The following is a 19,701-nucleotide window of genomic DNA, read 5'->3' on the forward strand; positions in this document are numbered from 1 at the left end:
TAATAATTTTAAAAGTACGTTGATGTTCCACTAATTTTTGAGATCTTACTTAGTTTCTTATTTCTGAAGAGTGTATTACCTAGTAATTCATTTATGTAGTTATAACATTTTGGGAAGAGTGTATGCAGAGTTCAAACTTCAGAAATTCTGATAGAAAAATAGGTTAGTTTAAGGAATGTTACTATATGAGACATAAAGAATAATATCCAGTTATGAAATTAAGCATGCTCATTCAACAGAGAAACTCAACTAACTACCATCCTTGTAAGAAATGTACCCTAGATTGTTTATGGCAGTGACAAAAAAGCAGATTAAGATGCTCTGCAGTGCATGCAGAAAAGGGATTTTGTGAATTTTGAAAAACCACTTCTTAGCAATTGCTCTGCAGGTGAAGATAAGAAATTTATTTGCTGTGACGTCTAAGTTCTATCCTGCTTTCTGATAATAACATTGATATTGTAGGTCTTTGCTCCTTGCATGCTCCTTGTAGGGGAACTGTTATGTCACAGGCAGAACTGATGATTGAGCACTTGCTGAAGAGAGTCGCTGACCCAGGAAGATCAGGTGCAAGCAGTTTTACCCACGTGGACCTAGGATCCACCCCTCCCGAAGCTCATTTAAGGGCCAGCTCTCCAAAGGGAAAGCGTGTCCTGGATGGTTGATACTTTCTGGGATGGAGTGTTCTACAAACTAGAGACCCTGCCCCCCACCCCATCACCCCATCACGCTGAAACAACTTTTTTCCTGCGTGTGATCATTGGTGTTCCACAGTGATGCTTTGCCTGGTATCACAAAAAATAGTTGTTAGAAGCAGTTGCGCTTCTTCTTAGGACCAACAGTCCTAACATCCATTAAGATTAGGATGGTAAGGGTTTCTTAATTTCTATTTATTTATTTATTTATTTTACATAACCACTTTTAAGCCTTCAAGCATTGGAAATCAAGAGTTCCTATAAGGCAGAAACTGATACATAAAATTAAGAAGCAAATGTCTGATTCTTCTCATGACAGTGTTTGACTTCATGTAGCTTGTGATCACAAGCAAGGTCTTTGTTAACACTAGCTGATAAAGCTTTGCTAGTGTTGGCAGATTGTTTAATTACACAATTTGAGCTTTTATGTTGGGTATCTGATATGTGCTATCTTTGGTAATTTACCAAAGGAAACTTATATTCTGTTTAGATCTTGAAGTATCTTAGCCTTGAGTAGGTATGTCAAAAATAAGTTTTAGAACAAGACTGCTTGCTTGATTCTTTTCCGGACCTGACTTCTGTGATTCTCTCTAAAAAAAAGTGGTCTAGCCTCCAAAGCCTATCATTTTAGTCTGCTTTAGGCCTAGAGATTGTGCTGAGCTCTATGGAACTGTAAGATCATATACTCTTTTTTTCTTTCATAAGTCTTTGATGCTGGACAGCAGCTGAAATGCCAAGAGGCAACGGATGTCAGATTATCCTGGTGTGGTAGAGTTTTCCTGCTGAGCCTCAACAGAGCAACCAGCAGGCACACTTTTGCTTGTTGTTGGCCACGACAGTAACACAGGATCTGCTTTCCAAGCAGATTTACCAATTATCTTCATGTATTTCTCTTCCCGTCATGAGTGAGTTCAAAGTAAAAGATGTTTAGTTTGAAACTGAACTAGAAGCTGTTTTCACACTGCTTGTGAGCATAGAGTCCAGTTCAAACTAGAGTCAGTTTGAAATGGGAAGAGTCTCTCCAAGATGTGCAGCATGAACATCAGCAGTTTCTCTCTGCAAATCACTCTTATTTGCATGCATGTGAATAACAGTCTCTCCCAAGCTGTCCAGACCAGTGTAGGAATGTAGGCATCTAGTCTCCCCTGTTCATTATACAGGTGAGCAAATCTCAGGGATGAACCAGCCCTGGGAATTCTGAAGTGCTCTTGAGTCTTCTGGTACGTGTTTCCACTTTTCTTCCACTAGAAACGGGAGTCATTGAAGACTTCCACTGAACACAAGCAGAATATATGCCATATAAATTGCCTTTTTGTTTCAGTCATTCTTATACTAACTAGGGTATCATGGGTCCTGTGTACCTCAGTTCCTACTCAGTGGGACAGAAGGAACTGTCAAAAACACTTCCTCAATTTCCTGCAAATTTCTATCAAATCTCTTACTGGAAGAATAACCTTAGCTGTCTCCTAGGTAGTATCTATTCCCTTAGATGAGATTTATTATTTTCCTAAGAATGGGATTTTGAAAGTCTGCAATAAAACAAGCACATTTTAAATTCAGTAGTGATGGCTATTGTGGGGATGAGACTGAAGTTAATTCGGTCTTGTCAAATCACTGTTTTAATTAAGTTATAATTCTTTAGAATGTTCTGTATTTAAATCTGTCACATTCTTTTAACTGGCTGCATACTCTAAAAATTTTGTACTTCAATAATTCTGCTGCTATATTGCAAACAAAAAAAAGTGCATCTCAAACGAGAAAGGAATGCTCCTAATTGATAGCTTTATTACTTCTGAATTGTAAATAATTTCTATATGTCAGAATGAGTAAATAATGTAAAACTATCAGAGGCAGTATTTCATGCAACAATTTCACTTTCATCATGGAAGCTGCAGATCTGGAGAACCTATGCAGAAAATTGTGTTACACTGGTATATGTGCAGTGATTATCATCTATATAATCCTGGGATATCACTACACACTTCATGCTTTATCACCATAAAGTAATAGAATGTTAATTTCTACTGAAAATAAGAGGCAAATAGAATGCTGTTCATAGTGTCATATTCATACTCAGAGAAACACTAATGTCTCCTCCCTATGTTTTCTTTCCCAGAACAGTTACTTGTGTACTTCAGTGCTGTTCTTTGGGCAGCAGATGTTCACTTCAAAAGTGGATGAAGCCCTGTAAGAAATAATCCTCTAAACACTGCTGCTCATTATGCTGATGTTATTTATGCCACAGTCATTTCATCTACTCCAGTGCAGTCACGTGGATTCTTCATGACCAGTTTAAGCCAGGATGGGTCACTGTACATGGTAAATTTGGAGGATCCATGTGATATAGTTTGCTAGCCTGTCTGAAGGGAAGGTAGAGTCAAGCACAGTAAGAGCAGCTCTTTGGAACATCTAAGTCAAAAGTCTGCGAAATAGAGCGTCAAACCAGGGAGTTTTTGAGCCATAAGTACTACATATGTAGACCAGTGTCTAGTTGTAGTAAAACAAATGATACTTAGCATAGTGTAAGTGGGGGTTGAAATTCGATGATCCTTGAGGTCACTTCCAGCAAGCCATTCTATGATTTCAAATAGTGAAGATACAATTTTTGATTTGAAAGCCAGCCACTCCAGTTATTCTTTGCTTGAAACTGTAGATACATAGGCAGCAAGCTTTAAAAGTCTTGTGTAAGCTGCAGTCTTTTCACATAGGTAAAAGGAGATAAAATAATAGGAATAAGTATGTATACGCTGTCATTAAAAAAAAAAAAAATGCAAAGCCTGATCTTGTGTGTTTTTTTTCTAAAATAGAATATACTTATCCAATCAGAATATGAGAATAGGCCCACTGTCTTTTCTGAATGTATATACAAGGTTAAATACTGGCTTTGTCGGTAGTAGTGTCAGTCAGAGTAGAGCAAAGTTTCCAGTTTTGCTTAGCACTCTGCCTCCAACCATCCTCTCAGGAAAGAGGAGGTTTCGAGGTTTAGTAGAAAGTCAGCACAACCTGAATTATCCAAAGAAGTTCTTTCATGTTTTCAGTGGTCTCATTTCAAAGATAACTGTCTCATTTCCATTGGATGTTCTGCTAAGTACATCTAAAGTACTTTCCTCTTACCATTCAGGCTATTAATTACATCTCAGAACACCCCAGGGAGGTAGATATTCCTGTCTCATTTTAACAGTGAGGAAACCATACCATGCAAAATATACATATGATACAAAAAAATTATCTAAGGTCACAGAGCAAACAAGGAGAAGAGCTAGAAATTGCAATTCCTGAATTTCACATACACTCCGTCTCTAGTGTAGTATTCATTTCCCAAATGTATGCAGTACAGTGACCTTGTAAAGATAATAAGGAGAAATTTTCCTCTTACGGGAAAATAAACTGTTTTGTTTTGAATTAAAAGCAATGTCTGTGTTTCTAATTACATTGAAAGCTATATGGCAAATCAAATTAAAGCATTATCTTAATTGCTGTTATATGCATCTTAACTATCTAAGCAGAGTAGCTCTTTTGGGGACAGGTGGCAGGAAAGAGATAAAATAATTGACCACAGATTAATAAAATTGTGCCATGGAAGTGTGGTCAGTATTCAGATGTTAAATAAGTTACACAGATTAGGTCTTTGTAATTACAGGAAATAAGCAATGAATACAAATGTTAAAGTTATCAGGAAATAACTTGTTCATAGGCAAATCAGATGCTGTTAATATATTATTTTTAATTTTAAAGCATGTGCATTCTTTATTATTTGTATTATTGCTTTCTTTGCATTTGTTAAAGAGTTTTATTCAGTGATGTCAAGTTCCCTGATAAGGGTACAGAATACTAACTGAAGAGGAGTTCTCTAAATATGTGTTTTATTGGAGTCTTTAACTAGAAGACATTAAAACATGACGGCAGTGATTGTTCAGGGCAGAATTTTGTAGTAGGTGGACTGCTGTGAATTTTAATGTGCTCTATCAACACTGCACAGGTAGAACAGTAAGATTGGAAGAACTTCAGGTGTATTTGTCATAATCAAACCATTCAAAGACTTCAGAATTAAAGGAATTTCACAACTTAAAACTACCATGATCTTTTTTCACTCTGACTGTACAGTAATGAAAATAAAACCTAATTTAGATAGAAGTTTAACAGTGGTTAAATGATCTGGGTAACTGAGTCTAATAGCAATTTGGCATACAGTAATCTGTAAAGATTTCAGCTAACGTATCAATGATGTCATAATAGATGATGAAACTAGTGGTGTATAACTCAAGGAACACAGGAACCAAGAGTCCACTTGACTTGTAAAAAGCAGTGTTAGAATATTTCAATCATAAACCAAAGGTGCTGATTACCTGTGATGTTTCCTACTTATGAGTCTGAAATCTTGATTCATAGGAAGCGTGCAGCAAACTGAAAGTTCAGTGCAATTAAAGGACTGTGCCCATGACTTCACACTTCCTGTAAAAGTGGTAACCAAAAAATTAATTGACTATGATGACATTTATCATCATACCCAAAGTAATCCTCATGTCCAAACACGCCTAGGTTCTTTAGCTATATACTCTGATGTTTCCATCATGACACCCATAACTTTCAGTTCTTTATGAAGAAGAAAATATCTGAGAGAAGACCAAGATGATGATAACAAAAAATTCTTGGAAAAACTAGACCTTGAACCTTAGTTCCTGTTTTTGATTACTAATAAAATGAAATGCATTTTCTCTGTTCCCTGACATGCTTCCTAGGTCTGTTCTCTAGTTTCACTTCTTGTAGCTTGCTCTATGTATCTTTCTTTGAAATTTTAAAGGCTTCTTTGTAAACTGGCGTTTTAAGTATGTCTTTACACTTTCACCCTTCTGTTGCTATGAGTGAGGGCAAAAAATGCTTTTGTGCCCTTTACTCATCTTTTTAATTTATGTTTGCTGTGTTTTTGGGCCAGGTTGACCACTAATAGTAGCGGTGACAGCAGAAAAAGAGAGATGATTAGAGGAGCCCTCCAGGGCATAAGTACTGAAAGCAGGCTTGACATGAGTAAGGGGATGGAGAGGTCAGATTCCAAAGGGTTTCTTTGCTGGCAAATGAGCAGAGAAAGGTATCAGTGTTAAAACATTATGACCTCTCTGCATGTGCCTTCACCTCTTGGTTGTGACAATTCACAGGCTCAGTAGCAATTCTCCTGATTACCTTTCTTGCTCCCAATCTACAGCTGTTACCTTCTTTTCATTCAAACTGTCGGTTTCCATTTCATTGACATGTCACTTTATTTAGATCAGATATGTTCAGGTTTTCTTTACTTTCCATTTTGGCACAGTCTCAAAGAAAGATCAGACTTCACTATTCCTGCCAGCAAATTGTCTGCTTTGTGACATATTTTGAGCCCTTTTTTCTGGACCACATGTGTTTCTATATTTGCATTCCCCAGGATCTGCTCTCCTGATTTATTCCATTTTTTTATACACCATACCCAGATTTTAAGACTTTTTTTTTTTTTTTTTCCTAGAGGGTAAATAGTGGATTAATTTATCTGCTAAATAATAGAGAGCACTATGCAAATTTACCCTCTCACCCTCCTGACTAGTACTCTCTCCTGAAGGAGACTGACATCTCTGGAATCAACATCCTAGATCTGGAGGCTGGAGCTAGAATCACCTCTGAATGTATGCTGTTGAGTAGAAACTTGTTTCTTTCAAAGAAGTGGCTATGATCTCTCAGGTTCTAGTAATCTCATATTTCAGCTAGAGTAGAAACAAATACTCCAAAGGAGACCATGAGACTTAGGTTCACTTTTTGGCAGGACCCTTCCTGTTCCATGGACTCTCCAGGGAGTCTTTGTGAACACTGCCTTTCAGAAGTGCATACTGAAGAAATCCTGTTCGGGATGCAACAGCGATGTCATCTTGATGTAATTCTAATGCTTGCTAAGGAAATTCAGCGCTTGCGTCTATGTTTTTTCACTGAGATCTTCAAAAATATGTACAAGATTAGTTCATTTTTCTTAAAATAATCTGAAAATAGTTTAAAATTATTTTCTATTGAAAAAGTAGGCAGTGTAAATATTTCATTTTACAGATTCCTGAATAGTGATATCTTTCATCTTCTGTGCATATCAAACTGTTATCTTAACCTGGTCCATGAAACTTGTCAAGTATTAAAATAAAATGCTATTTCTGCATTTTCATTGCAAGCTTTGTAATAGAGGTTCAGGGTTGTTATCAAGTAATTTTACAATGATTTAGTAAGTCTTGAGGCTCCAAAGCTACTTATTTGTTGGGAAGGAAAAAAAATAATAATTAGGCAGAAAGCGTAAAGTAGCATTAATACAAACAAATGACCCCTGCAGAATCAAGAACATATTCCCATAAAGTATAAGAAAAGAATGGGTCAGAAAAGAAAAGAAATGAGGCCAGGAGTTAAGTGATAACTTTAAATGGAAGGCCAGATGATCAAGTGATGTGCCAGTAGGACTGCAACATTTTTAAAAAACTGTGTTACACTGAATATAGTCACAGTTAGCTCTTCGATCTTTTCATGTCACCTGCACAATCTACAGTGTTTCCCGTGGCAGAGGATCTTGATTTTGCCAGTAATGTGCATAAAATGGCACTGTATATTCCCTTCCTGTCTCATTGATAAATTCTGGATTGCCAGGTACCTATGGCAAATATTGAACTAATTTCATTGGCTGTGCCATTTAGGACTATGCTATTACCCTTGTACAAATGCGCTGTCATCATTATGTATATTTAACACCCATAAGACTAGGTGCAATGTATTCTCCTGATGAAAGACTTCTCTGTTATTTTCTTCCTAAAAGGCAAATGCAAAACTACCTCTTGAAGAAATAAGAAAGATATTCATTCTACCAAGAAGCAAATCTTGACATTCAGTCTGATTCTGCTGTACATTAAGTGTTCATTTACATTGTATATGAAAATGCAGTTAGTATTTAAAGCAGTAGACAGCAGCCAGAGAACTATGGTCTAGGAGATGAGCATGGTTAGGAATCAGGAATTAGTGCTAGCATATCTTGCATGCAATAAAATAAAACAAGTAGAAGCTCATTTTCAAGCATTATGAACCAAACTGGCTGAAGATCTTTGTGATTTCCTGTGTAGAAAGATGAAGAACTTTCCAAATATGTGTGTGACTGCTGAGGTGAACAGCTTATAGCTATAATCCTTGCAGGCTACTCCTGAAGTTAGAGCATTCCATTCTCAGTAAACCACATTTTTCAGGATACTGAAGAAATAAAGGTTACCATGGCATACTGGAATTGAGATATGAAAGAGCAATTTCGCATATCAGAGAAATATCATTTGGATATATTATTTTTGATTGTATGTCTTTATAAGAAAAAAGCACTCATAACCCAGTTTAAGTACCGAAATGGCTGTATTGGGATCATGTGGTTCAGAAACTATCTCTGTGTTGTTGTTCCATGTTATTTTCTTGCACACACAATAAATACATAATCCTTTACTGCACGTAAGTGGTAGAGACCAGTGTTTTCCCAGTTGAAGACTCTAATCCAAAACCTTCTAGTTATGTACTGACAATAAATTCACCTGTTAATGCAGTAGAGTCTATCATGCAAGAATGTTAAGAGATATTATACATCAACCTTCTTCTCATATTTTGATGACAGTGTTACTAAATAGATGTAAATAAGTTGTGACCATCATCTTTCCTTGTTTAAGATGGAAATAGGAATACTGGAATAAAGAAGATAAGGGACTTGGATCACAAATTAGAGTTTCTGTCCCAGCTCTGTATCAAAAACTCAAACAGCCACAGTAGCAATTTTCTCTAAGAACACTATTAGTCAAGGAAAAACAGCTTTTTCCAGTGGGTAATATTAAGGTTTTTTTAATATATGAACATTGGCAGAAAGACTGTACATTTCTCCTTTATATGAAGGTGCTTTAGTTGAAAGGTAGGGGAGGAAACTCTAAGGGAGCAAAGATTTGTTTTGTCTTTGTGTTGTAAAGTTAGTGAGTATTTTTACTACTTTAGTCATTTTCATTTATATAAATAAAGCTGCTTGTTTTTTATCTAAACCTTACTTCTCCCCAAGGCCTCTCAGCAAATTCAGTGACACTTCAGGAAAGGGTAATTGAACCTGCAGCACATCTACAGCAAAATGCCATTTTTAAAGGGTGTAATGAAACATACTGCAGAGGCAGGATTTTTAAATTTACTGTATGGAAAGTCATTCCCTGTAGGAATGAGAGATCTGAGGATTTGGAACTAAATCATATTGGCTGCCACTTCTTCAGCCCTCCAGGCAGTAGCTTTCCCCAGTAAACTTTAGTTTTGTGTGACCATAAACCTCTCCCCCATATCCAACAAGAAAATATTCTGAGCATTTCAAAGAAAAAGAAAATAAATGGAATGCACCAAAAATATACAGCAGAAGTGCTTCTTCTTCCATATGCTTCCATCCTTAACTCTGCAGATGGTGTTATATCCCCTCTGCACCATGCAAGCTTCCTTTTCAGACCCCAGTGCAGGGAGATAATGAAATGTAGATACAGAGAAGATATCTTGTAGAAAAGAAATAGCTTACAGAATCTTAAGTCTATTTATGTTTCATATTTCCATTTTTCTGTTTTCATAGCATTCCTTTTCTTCCTTTTTTTTTCTTCCTTTTTTTCTTCCCTTTTTTCTTCCTTTTTTTTCTTCCTTTTTTTTTTTTTTTCAAAAGCTATCTTTGATACCTGTTTAAACCATTCAGTCCAGAGTCAGCTAATTATTTTCTCACTGGTCACAAAAGTCAGCAGTGATTGATTAAGAAAAAAAAAAAACAAAAAAACAGCTCTACCAGCAATAAAAGCATGCCTGTTAAAAAATTACAGATGTATTACATTAAAAGCTTCAATTCAGCCAAACTTTTTTCTGTTACTTCTGCTCATTTCTGGAGTCTTTGGAATATAGGACATTTTTTATGGCTATGGTAGGTCTGGAGCAAGATGAGATACTCTGATTATGTAAGAAAATAATAGGTAATCAGTTTTCTTAGGGGGATACCATTGTTTATCCTGCTAAATGAAAATGAATGTATGATGTGTCTCTTTTCTAATGCATCCTTTCAATACAGAAAGGACATGGAGGTTCTGGAGCAGGTCCAAAGAAGGACAACAAGGCTTGTGAAGAGCTTGCAGAATATGCCCTATGAGGAGAGACTGAAGGAACTGGGGCTGTTTAGTCTGGGCAGAGGGAGGCTGGGGGGAGACCTTATTGCTCTCTTCCAGTATCTGAAAGGTGCTTACAGCGAGAGTGGGTTTGGTCTCTTCTCACTGGTGACAGGACGAGGGGAAATGGCCTCAAGTTGCACCAGAGTAAGTTTAGTTGGATATCAGCAAAAACTTCTTTACAGAAAGGGTTGTTAAGACTGGAATAGGCTCAACAGGGAGGTGGTTAAGTCACCATCCCTGGATGTGTTTAACAACCATTTGGAAGTTGTGCTCAGGGACATGATTTAGTGGAGGGTTGTTAGAGTTAGGGTAGTATGGTTAGGTTGTGGTTGGACTTGATGATCTTGAAGGCCTTTTCCAGCCTAAGCAATTCTATGATTCTTTGATCAGAACAACTTGTGATTACCAGAGTAACATGTTTAGTGAAGTTTGTATTATTCCATACCAAACCATGGCATCTGACTTTTTCAAGTGAATGTGATTTTCTTTACAAAAAACAATAGATTTTTTGGTCTGATGCAATCATTGACCAAATCTCAACACAAATATAATTTTTGAATCACCTGTAACCAAACATTCTCTCTCAGTTTCAGTGCAGGGGAAACACTAAACACAGTGCTGATTTGAAGCAAACTATTTTACTTTGCCCTGAAATCTAGTGAAATTGTTACTATCTTTATGTTAATGGTGTAGCCTCTCCAAATACAAAGCATTGCAACTATTCTGCTAGAACTTCTCTGTACTGAGAACATCAATATCTTTGTACTTTCCTACGTATGCAATACTATAAGAGAGAATTCAGTTTCTCACTCATGGCAAGAACTCTTCCTTCTTGAACTATGAGGGCTGTATGCTGTGTCAGAGAAAGAAATTGTGACTTTACAATGTGGGTGGACAGCATATGGTTGTATCTCTGTTGAATAAGATTTCTGTGCCACAAAGTTCCTGTTAATAGCATGTTTGTCAAGCTTATTTGCTTGCATCCTTTCTGTAATAGGACTAAAAGTAGCTCATGAATGGCAGTAGAAAGTATTGTATTGTGAGGGTTAGGGGAATAGTAAACTTTTAGTATAACACCAGCACTCCATTCTCTAGGCACAGCTAATACATAGGTTGCTCCAAAAATAATGCCTCCTATTTATTTCCATGTAAAGTACAATTGATACTAAGAATGCAATAGGACTATTTGATAGAGAAAATTCTCAGCTGCAAAAAACTTGTTTTCAACACATTCATCACCATTTGTTGTTTGTTTTCATCAGCAGTGAAAAAAAGCCTGCATGCTGAGCTCACAAAAAATCTGCACCAGCGGAAGTGACCCAGTGTGAGTGTCACCACTGCTGAAATGCACCACCAAACACCTCATTGTGCTCATATCCACTCTTTGGTCTGCAAAAATGTTCAACTAGCATTGATGAATGTCAATGAATGTCATTTTTTTTCCATGTGGAGGAATTCAGTGATACACATTGGCTTCATACACACTTCCACATCAGAAGCCATCCTGTCAGCCTGCCCCTCTGCTGCCATCTGTCACATGGCGACAGATGTAATGGAATATTGGTGATGAGGCTCAAACTCTTCTGCCATACCATCACCATCTGCCTCTGTCATCATGGGCCAACACAATAAAATATGAGGCATTACTTTCAGAGCAGCACTTGCATTTCATTATATTCCTGGGAAAAAATATTTAGAAACTGGGCAAATACATATTTAAAAAAATCCAAACAAAGTGAAGATGCTTAAATATTACTTTTTCTGTGCTTGTACTATGCAATAAAATTGCTGTTGTGTATTTGGAATTTGATGTTGTTTCCAGTAGACATATTCTTCAAGATACAAGAGAGAAACAAAGTCCTCTATGTATGGGCTTTCAGAGGGGAGTCCTGTCTTTTTCTGTCTTTCATAATTAAACAATGTGAATAAGCTGTTTAAAGACAGACTAGTGAAGAACTTCAGTAATTTACATACATCAATTAAACCTAAAGTAATTAAAATGTGAACCATTTGCTGTACTCTTCTTCTCAAAAAGGTATTTTTATGAAAACTTGGCTTGAGTGGAAAAGAGTTCTATTTCTTTAAAAGAAAGTTTAGTAAAATAAAATCTTTGACATTTCTTAATGAAGATAGCTTTAAAGTTCCTTATTATACTTAATCTAAAACTATTGTTCCATTAATCAAAAAGCAGTCTAAATGTAAAGCAATGTAGTTAGCTTCCTTTGAAATGTATGACTATTACAATTTTGATTTTAAATATTATGATGTAGCGACCAATGTATCCTATTTTTTATAGAAAGCTCTCTTTTTTTGTTTAGGTCACTCTATTTAAAAAAAAAAAAAAAAAAAAAGAACAAAATACTTCAGCATTTTGAGTGACTTAAAACATTCAATACAGTAAGAAATTCAATACAGGTAAGAGATCCATCATTGTCCTGACAGTGACCTGACAAGTGAAAGCCCAATCCATCTTAAAAGCCCAATTCCATCTTAACAGAAGGAATTTAATACCATGGAAGATAGTAATAATAATATTTAGTGTTGGATTTTCTCTAAAGGTACATCAGGTATCCTTTTGCCACTGGCTTCAAATCACCTTTAAATCATTTAGAGTTTTTGTTTCCAGTCTCTGCTTCTTACGCAGCTTAAAAACTATTCTTTTTGCCCTGGCATCTAAAGACTCAGCTCTTTTTTTAATATTTTGTAGTCATCAATCTTGTGCACAAATTTATAATGCAAATATACTAAATACTATGTTGACAGTAATTAATATCTTCATAATTTCTGGGTAGCTTCTGTATTTCATTGCAAAAGCATGGACAGATTATCACATAACTTTTGGGGAATGTGGGGATTCTGAAGCTGCCTGGTGATTTTGTGCATCAGTTGTAACAGAGGAATGTTATGTTATGTGACATAGTAGGGATGACGTACTGTTATTTCTGTGATTTTTTATTTCAGTCACTGACTGTATGATCTGTTGAAGTCAGTGGAAGGCAAAAACAGAAATTGTTTGATGAGATGGTCAAGGTTAGGTGCAATTGTTTGAGAAAATAGTTCAAGTTTGAGGTTAAACTGCTATACCACAGCTGTAGGTAGCTTCCTATTTGCTCTTCTGGAAGGCTTGGTCTGTGGGAGGTGGGAAAAAAAAAAAAAGATTTGTAGAAACTTCGCACAAACTGAACATGTTCAAAGGATTTTAATTTATTCTTTTGGGGCACATTTCATTTCTGCAAATTAGAAGAAAAAGAATGCTAATGATAATGAAATGCAAAAAGTGTAGTGCAAAAACTCATTTTCTTAATGTTGTTGCTTCCTTCCTATATATTATTTTTCTTCTACTGTTTTCTTCTTTGTCACAGTCTCAAATGGAAGTAAAAATTAAATGTATTTCAGTTATTTTTTATTATTTCAGTCTTCATTTTATCAACATACCAGTTGCATTAGATGTCTTTCACATGGATACTTCAATTTATATGCTACAAACTCAAATTATGAGCTGGCGGACTAGTGCAGTGACATTTTCCTGAGCTGTCTTTACTGCTACCACACGAGATATTCATTCTCTGCTGAGAGTAAAGAAGAGCTTTTTCATCCTGAGACATCCAAAGTGCCTGTGTTGAGAAGTTAGAAGTTAAATTTTCTGTAGGTTTTTTTTTTTTGCTGTTTTTTTTCTTTGTTGTTTTTTGAAGAATAAAGAAATGGATGGCAATTGTCATCTTACTTTTTTAGATCTTTCAGTCAAAACTCTTGAGAATTTTGACAGCCATTAGTAGTGACAACACTTTGTTCTTTCAGGTTTAGATATTTACACAACATGTCTTTTCTTTTCTGTTTTTAGCACAAGAAGAATGGGCCACAACCCGTTCCAGCCTAAAGGCACCTCCTCCAAGGTCAGCCCGAGGGGCTTACAGGGAACACCCCTATGGTAGATATTGAAGGTCCTCCTCATCTGTGACCTCATCTCAAAGACAATTAATAGCCTGTGGTCTCCGCATAAACAGCAACAAGACAAGTAATAGTCAATTTCTTTTCTATCCTAGGGATTACTGATCATTATTATCCTATGTACTACTTGTATTTCCTATAACATTGGAGTGACATTGGCATTAGTATTATTTTATAACACGGACTTAAAAAAAGAAAAAAAAAAAAAGCAGAAAGAAAAAACCTTTGGCAAGCATTGTCTATAAACCATTCAAAGATAATGTTCTGTTGGTTGTATTCATTGCTGTGTGTAACTTTAAAAGCATGAACCTGTTACAGATCTTGAGTCTCTCTACATACTAGCTAAGGCTGAGTTTTTGTTTAGGGTTGCTGAAAGACTGTAATATGATTCTTTTTTTTTTCCTTTTTTCATTTGAGCCATACAATAATCAAGTTGTAGATAAGATGTTTTAACCTGTCTTTTTAATATATGTTAGTTTAGATTAAGATGTTCGATATTAAGTTTGTAAATTTAATTTTAAATGCTGTTTTAATGGGGTTGAAAACAAGCAGCTACTGTATGTATGTAGCTAACTGAATTTGTTCAGTGTTTTAACCTGTATTTGTTAAAAAAAAATCACATAAAGTTCCATGTGTAAGCTTCTCTAAATAGGAAACCATAATTTTGTCAAATATGTTTGCCATAATTTGTCAATAAAGCTGAAACCTTTTGTAACAAACTAAATTTGGAATTACTTGTTTTCTAGCTTTAAATGCCTGCTTTATTTCTTTTTCAAGAGATGCCTAAAATGTTTTTTATATAAAAATTACAAAAATGAACCCAAGCTTGTTTTAAGATTTTTTTGTGTAAGACTTTAAAAGTTGTATTAATAACTTCTGGTTGTTAAATAATTTAAAAGTTAACAAACTAAACTGTTACATGAATCATGGTTAGTATCCACTAATGTATAACATGTTAATGGAAAAAAATGCTTTAGAACAATAAATGGATTTTAAACTATCCTCTAAGCTTGATCTTGCTAAACACAAACTCTGATTGACTTGTTTGTATTAGCATGTCTCTCGTGAGAATGTAATGGAGTTTAAAGAGGTAAGATTACCACTTACCACTGTTAGACTGTCTAAATGCTAGTTCTTCAACCTTTGAGTTTCCCCGCACATTAAATATCCCATTCAACATGTAAGCATTGCATAGATTCACATATTTGTTTTCACTCGGAAGAGTGCGTTGATTGCATTTTTGTAGTATATATCAATTTGTCTTGATAAACAAATCATCAGTGTCACTGCCCAGTTGTTGGTATTCAACTTCAAAAACTTTATTTGTAATTTTCAGTGCTAAATATCACCGCCCTTGAAGGCAGTTAGAGGGCTGATATTTCTTTTGAGACTATCAGACTTGATGGCTGATGATTATTAAGGAAATATGTCGCAGGACTCAAAGGATGACTAAACGTTAAACAGGTAACACTAATAGTAACTCTGTAATTTTGAGTATGCAACAGTAATGTTAAATATTCTCAGTTATTAAGTTACTGATAGTTAAAAAAGTAAACCTACCAAAAGATAACAAATAGGTATATAGGCTATTAAAATATCTAATTAACATTAACTAGTGACAACAAAATTATTCTGCAATATATAACCCTCAAGGTAATAAACAGAACTAAAATTAGCAATAATAGTAATGCAACTCTTGCTAACAACAAATATATAACCTAAATTTTGATGAAAACAAAACAAGCAAACAAAAACAACAGATGACTTGATGGTAGGGATGCCAAAACTGTTAATCCTTTAAATAGTCTTTTTGTTTACAGTGGCTTTTTGTCAATGTGATTGGTTTACTTTTTTGATGAGAATAAAGTAGTTTGTGAACAAAGTCTCTTGCAGCTGGAGTTGCATGCTAACTCTTTTTGGATAGTTTATGAAGCATATGTTCTGTCATTTGAACCTGATGTGTTAAAGTGAATACAGTAGGCTGTGATGGTTACATTGAGTTTATTCTGTCTCACTGTTTCAGGGCTCTGGACAGCTAAGCAGCCGATCTGCTGAGAAGTGCTAAGGTAAGCTCTTCCACATCTCAGGGTTTTTTTCCTATTTCACGTTTTATCTGTGCATTTCTCTGTACTAACACATAGAAGAATGTTCAGCTCAAGTTTTACAACAAATAATAATTTCCAGCAGTGTTTCCTCACATAACAGCACAACAGTATAATGGTAATCAAAGCATTTGCTTCTGTAAGGTACAATATCTTTCAGTCAAATGGAAGTCTTGTATTCAGATGTTTTGATCATGAATATTAACATGGCATAGCTGCTCTTGCTAAAAACAAGAAATCATGTTTATAAAAAATTTATATTTTGGTAACAAATTAGTCACATGATGTAGAAAAATGCAGTACTGGCTTACTTGTTTCTCCAAATATTTATCATTACTTTGTGTGACAGAAATAGCTGTAGATACATGTCTTCTTTTGCTTAGTAATTATTTCTCTGCTACAGTTTAGAATGGCAGATACCATAATAGCCTTACACTGCAAGAACACGAATCAAGGCAAAATTTGCTGTATTTCTTTGATACAAGTATCTAATGATTAAGGTGTTTGTTTCTATTGTAACCTTGTCACACACAAACTTCAGATTTTTTGTAAGATTTTCAGTTGAGGACAAATGTGTTAGACAAATTGTTGAGACAAATTGTGTTAGAAAAAAAAAAACACAAATTGTGTTAGCTGACAAAAAAAGTCAGCTTGGATATGAATTCATCTAAGCTGACTTCACCCAGAAGTGTCCACCAAATCACAACACAAAATGCTCGGTTTTTCTTACTCTCACAAGATTGTTAAGCTAGATAAGACTTAAAATAAACAAAACAGATGCTGTTCACTAAATACACAAACCAGACACGTGTATCACTCTGGCATCTTTTTCTGTGTTTGGGATCTGGCTGATGTAACATTTTCAGCTATCAAGCGTATTCAATGGTTACTTATCAGCACAGGTTGCATTGTCTAGCAGGATAGATTTTCCTCTCCAATGGGCTGCCTCAAGACCTTGACAAGTTTGATTTACGTAGTACAGCCGCTTTACAGGCCAAGGTGATGTGACTGCATGCTACGGTTGCTTCAGTTTGAGTGTGCCACTACAGTATAATGCTTCCACCTACCCTCCTTTCATAGAGTTATACAAATGTGCTTCAGTCACTGTATGTTATATCTATAGGTAGGAAAAACACATTCTTCTATTATAAATGCAGTTTCGTACTGATATAACAAATAATAGATTATCATATGCCACAGATTTTACTGTATTTCAGGAAAAACTCATATGCCCTACTAAAATGTGTGATTACACAAAACTCTGAGCTGCCGTACCTGATGTAACTGAGATCCAGGGGTAATTGCATAAAATGAATTTCACTCTTGTGCACCAAGTTTTTGTGTGAGGGTAACTAGTGAAAGCTCCTTGGGAGTGGACTACGGTGCAGACTGTTTTATACCAGGGCATTGTCCTTTAGCACTACTGTCTCAAAAGTCCACTTTTACAGCTATTATTTATGAAGATTGAAAAAATTGCAGAATGTATGAGTAAAATGATGCATTCTAAAATATTCTTGTACAAGATGAATAAGAAAAAAAAATGGAGATAAGTCAGTGAAAGCAGCTGCTTATGCAAATATTTGTTCTATTCCAGGAAATTAGCTTGAAAAATTATCCATGACTGCACATGCTGTTCTGTGCTAACTGCAAGGTATATTTCACATCAGTTTTGGGAGAAAGCTAATCAATGATGTTGTCTTAATAAAAAGTCCATCTTCTTAATTTGTAACAGAGTAAGAAGGGACTGTCCTAATTAAGTCATCTATGGGTCTTACATAAAAAGCTCCACCAAGTCAGCCATAATTCTGAGTTCTGAAAACTTACAGACATCAGAAGACAAAGAAGTGTATTTGTGATACAGTTAATTCCAAGACACTAATCACCCACCAATATGGTTTCAGATAGCAAATTGTTTTCTATGTAATAGGAAGATGAATTAGCATTCAATATCAAAACCATGTTTTAAAAAAGCCTGTATTTTTTTGTGCAGGTTGACCCCATCTGTGGTGCAGTTTGATCGGTAAAATTAATGAATGCATTATAATTCTCAGTACTTAAAACAGCAAAATATATTATTTTACAAAATTATATTAAAATGTTCATAATTGTACTTCTTTGCAGTCAAGGTAAATATTAATTTAGTTGTTTTCTTTTTAAAATGGACTTGTCAAGTTTTTTAAAATGCCGTTCTTTCAAGAAATGATAGATGGTAACAACACTTATTGCACTAAATAAGTTGGTTTTTGCATTATAAATGCATGGCGTGCACATTGCAAAAATTGTAATGAATAGAATCCATGTGCCAGTTTTAAAACTCTTGATTTCTGGAGTCTCATTATACAACTGACAGTTTGCAGTGCTGAAATGATGATCAGATAGTGGTATAGTGATAGTATTTGTCACTTATGTCATACTGGCACAGCTTCACTTGCCAGAGAGGGAAAGCAATTTTCAAGGCTATATAGAAGCAGAGTCAGAAGAAAGCACAGAGTGAGTAAGAGCATTGTCACTTGCTGGAGCTGATTCCACAGAGATGCACCAGAAGGGACAGGCTCCTGGAAAAATAACGGATCAGGAAATTCACACTCCTGGACTACTTTGTCTTGTGGACTTGCTGCATGTATTCAAGGGCCATTCTAACCAAAAGACTTTGATGTTCTAGAGTAGCAACCTTTATTAGAAAATGAAGTTGCACCATGGATCTGTTCTGTTACTTTTTTTACCATGAAGCTCATCTGACATTGTTTAAAGATCTTAAAGCTTTTTATGAGTAAATGAATAACCTTTTTTAAATATAACATATATGACCTCTCCTCAGAGAATATAGACAATATTATTGTAGCTCCCTGAGGTCCTCAGCCCCCATTCAGAATAATGGTACTATGGCCATATTCCGTACTGCACGTGCTTCATTCAGTCTACAGTGCAGCAATTACTAGTCCATTGTATTTGAACATGTGCTGATTTCCAAAACTGAGTAACACTGTCAGTGAAAGTATATGAGTAAAACTAATCACAGTGGCAGTGATAGCTCCAAAAGAATAGATGTAAAATCCTGGTCAGTAAGAACTGCAGGATTGAAGAGTCTGTGTCTTCCTGCAACTAGGGATCCTGGTTGCAGCAAGGACTGAGGTGAGCTTCAGGAATTTACTAAAGAAACCAGCTTACCATTAAAATTAATGTACATACGTGAGTGATACATACATAATGAACATACATGAGTGCACTGTGTAAAAAGACTTGACATTTTATCACGAGAATATCATGAGAAGGAAGAATATGGGCCAATTAGGAAAAGAAGTCTTAAAAAGCTTTCCATATTGTATTCTATTGACTTGCAGAAGGACCAAATAAGGTTACCAACACTGTATACATCATTGTTTTCTGTACAACCTATTCAGTGCATTTCCTTTCTTTTGCGGGAAAAAAAAAAAAAAAAAAAACAAACTTTTTTTCTTCCAAAATATAACCTGAATTTTTGTAATCCTATTGAACTTCAGTTAATGACCTGAGAATGGAAGAAGATTAAGTTGTTTTGGGAAAAGATCATACAGGTCTTATCATAGAATACCTCCATCTTGTATGACAAAGAACCCTATTCCAGAACAAATGTATCACAGTGGCAGAGTTCATCTGTAGATGCATTTTATCAAGGTAGGAAAAAAAAATTATTACCACATTACCAAAATTACAGCACCTGTCTAAAATTAAAGATGCGTCTAAAGAATGAAGACTAATTGTACAAAAGGAACTAATGAAGACTAAAGTACA

General features: G+C 35.4%; 1 protein-coding gene across 4 annotated transcripts in view; it reads left to right on the top strand.

Annotated features, from left to right (window-relative positions):
- Nucleotides 1–19,701, top strand: part of KHDRBS2 (KH RNA binding domain containing, signal transduction associated 2) — a 342,378-nt gene that overhangs the window by 294,573 nt on the left and 28,104 nt on the right. For 3 of the 4 annotated variants that reach the window (XR_016464481.1, XR_016464482.1, XR_016464483.1), the window contains exons 9-10: nt 13,722–13,895; nt 15,852–15,894. Coding sequence is in view for 1 of the 4 variants with exons in the window: in XM_090136217.1 (XP_089992343.1) it covers nt 13,722–13,819 (98 nt within the window). In the remaining 3 variants the exon portion in view is untranslated. Of the gene's footprint in view, nt 1–13,721; nt 14,634–15,851; nt 15,895–19,701 lie in introns of those variants that run through there. The other variant, XM_090136217.1, reaches the window with a different exon arrangement.

Source organism: Phasianus colchicus, chromosome 2 (assembly GCF_987193195.1).
Source record: "Phasianus colchicus chromosome 2, bPhaCol1.hap1.1, whole genome shotgun sequence".
Classification (NCBI taxonomy): domain Eukaryota; kingdom Metazoa; phylum Chordata; class Aves; order Galliformes; family Phasianidae; genus Phasianus; species Phasianus colchicus.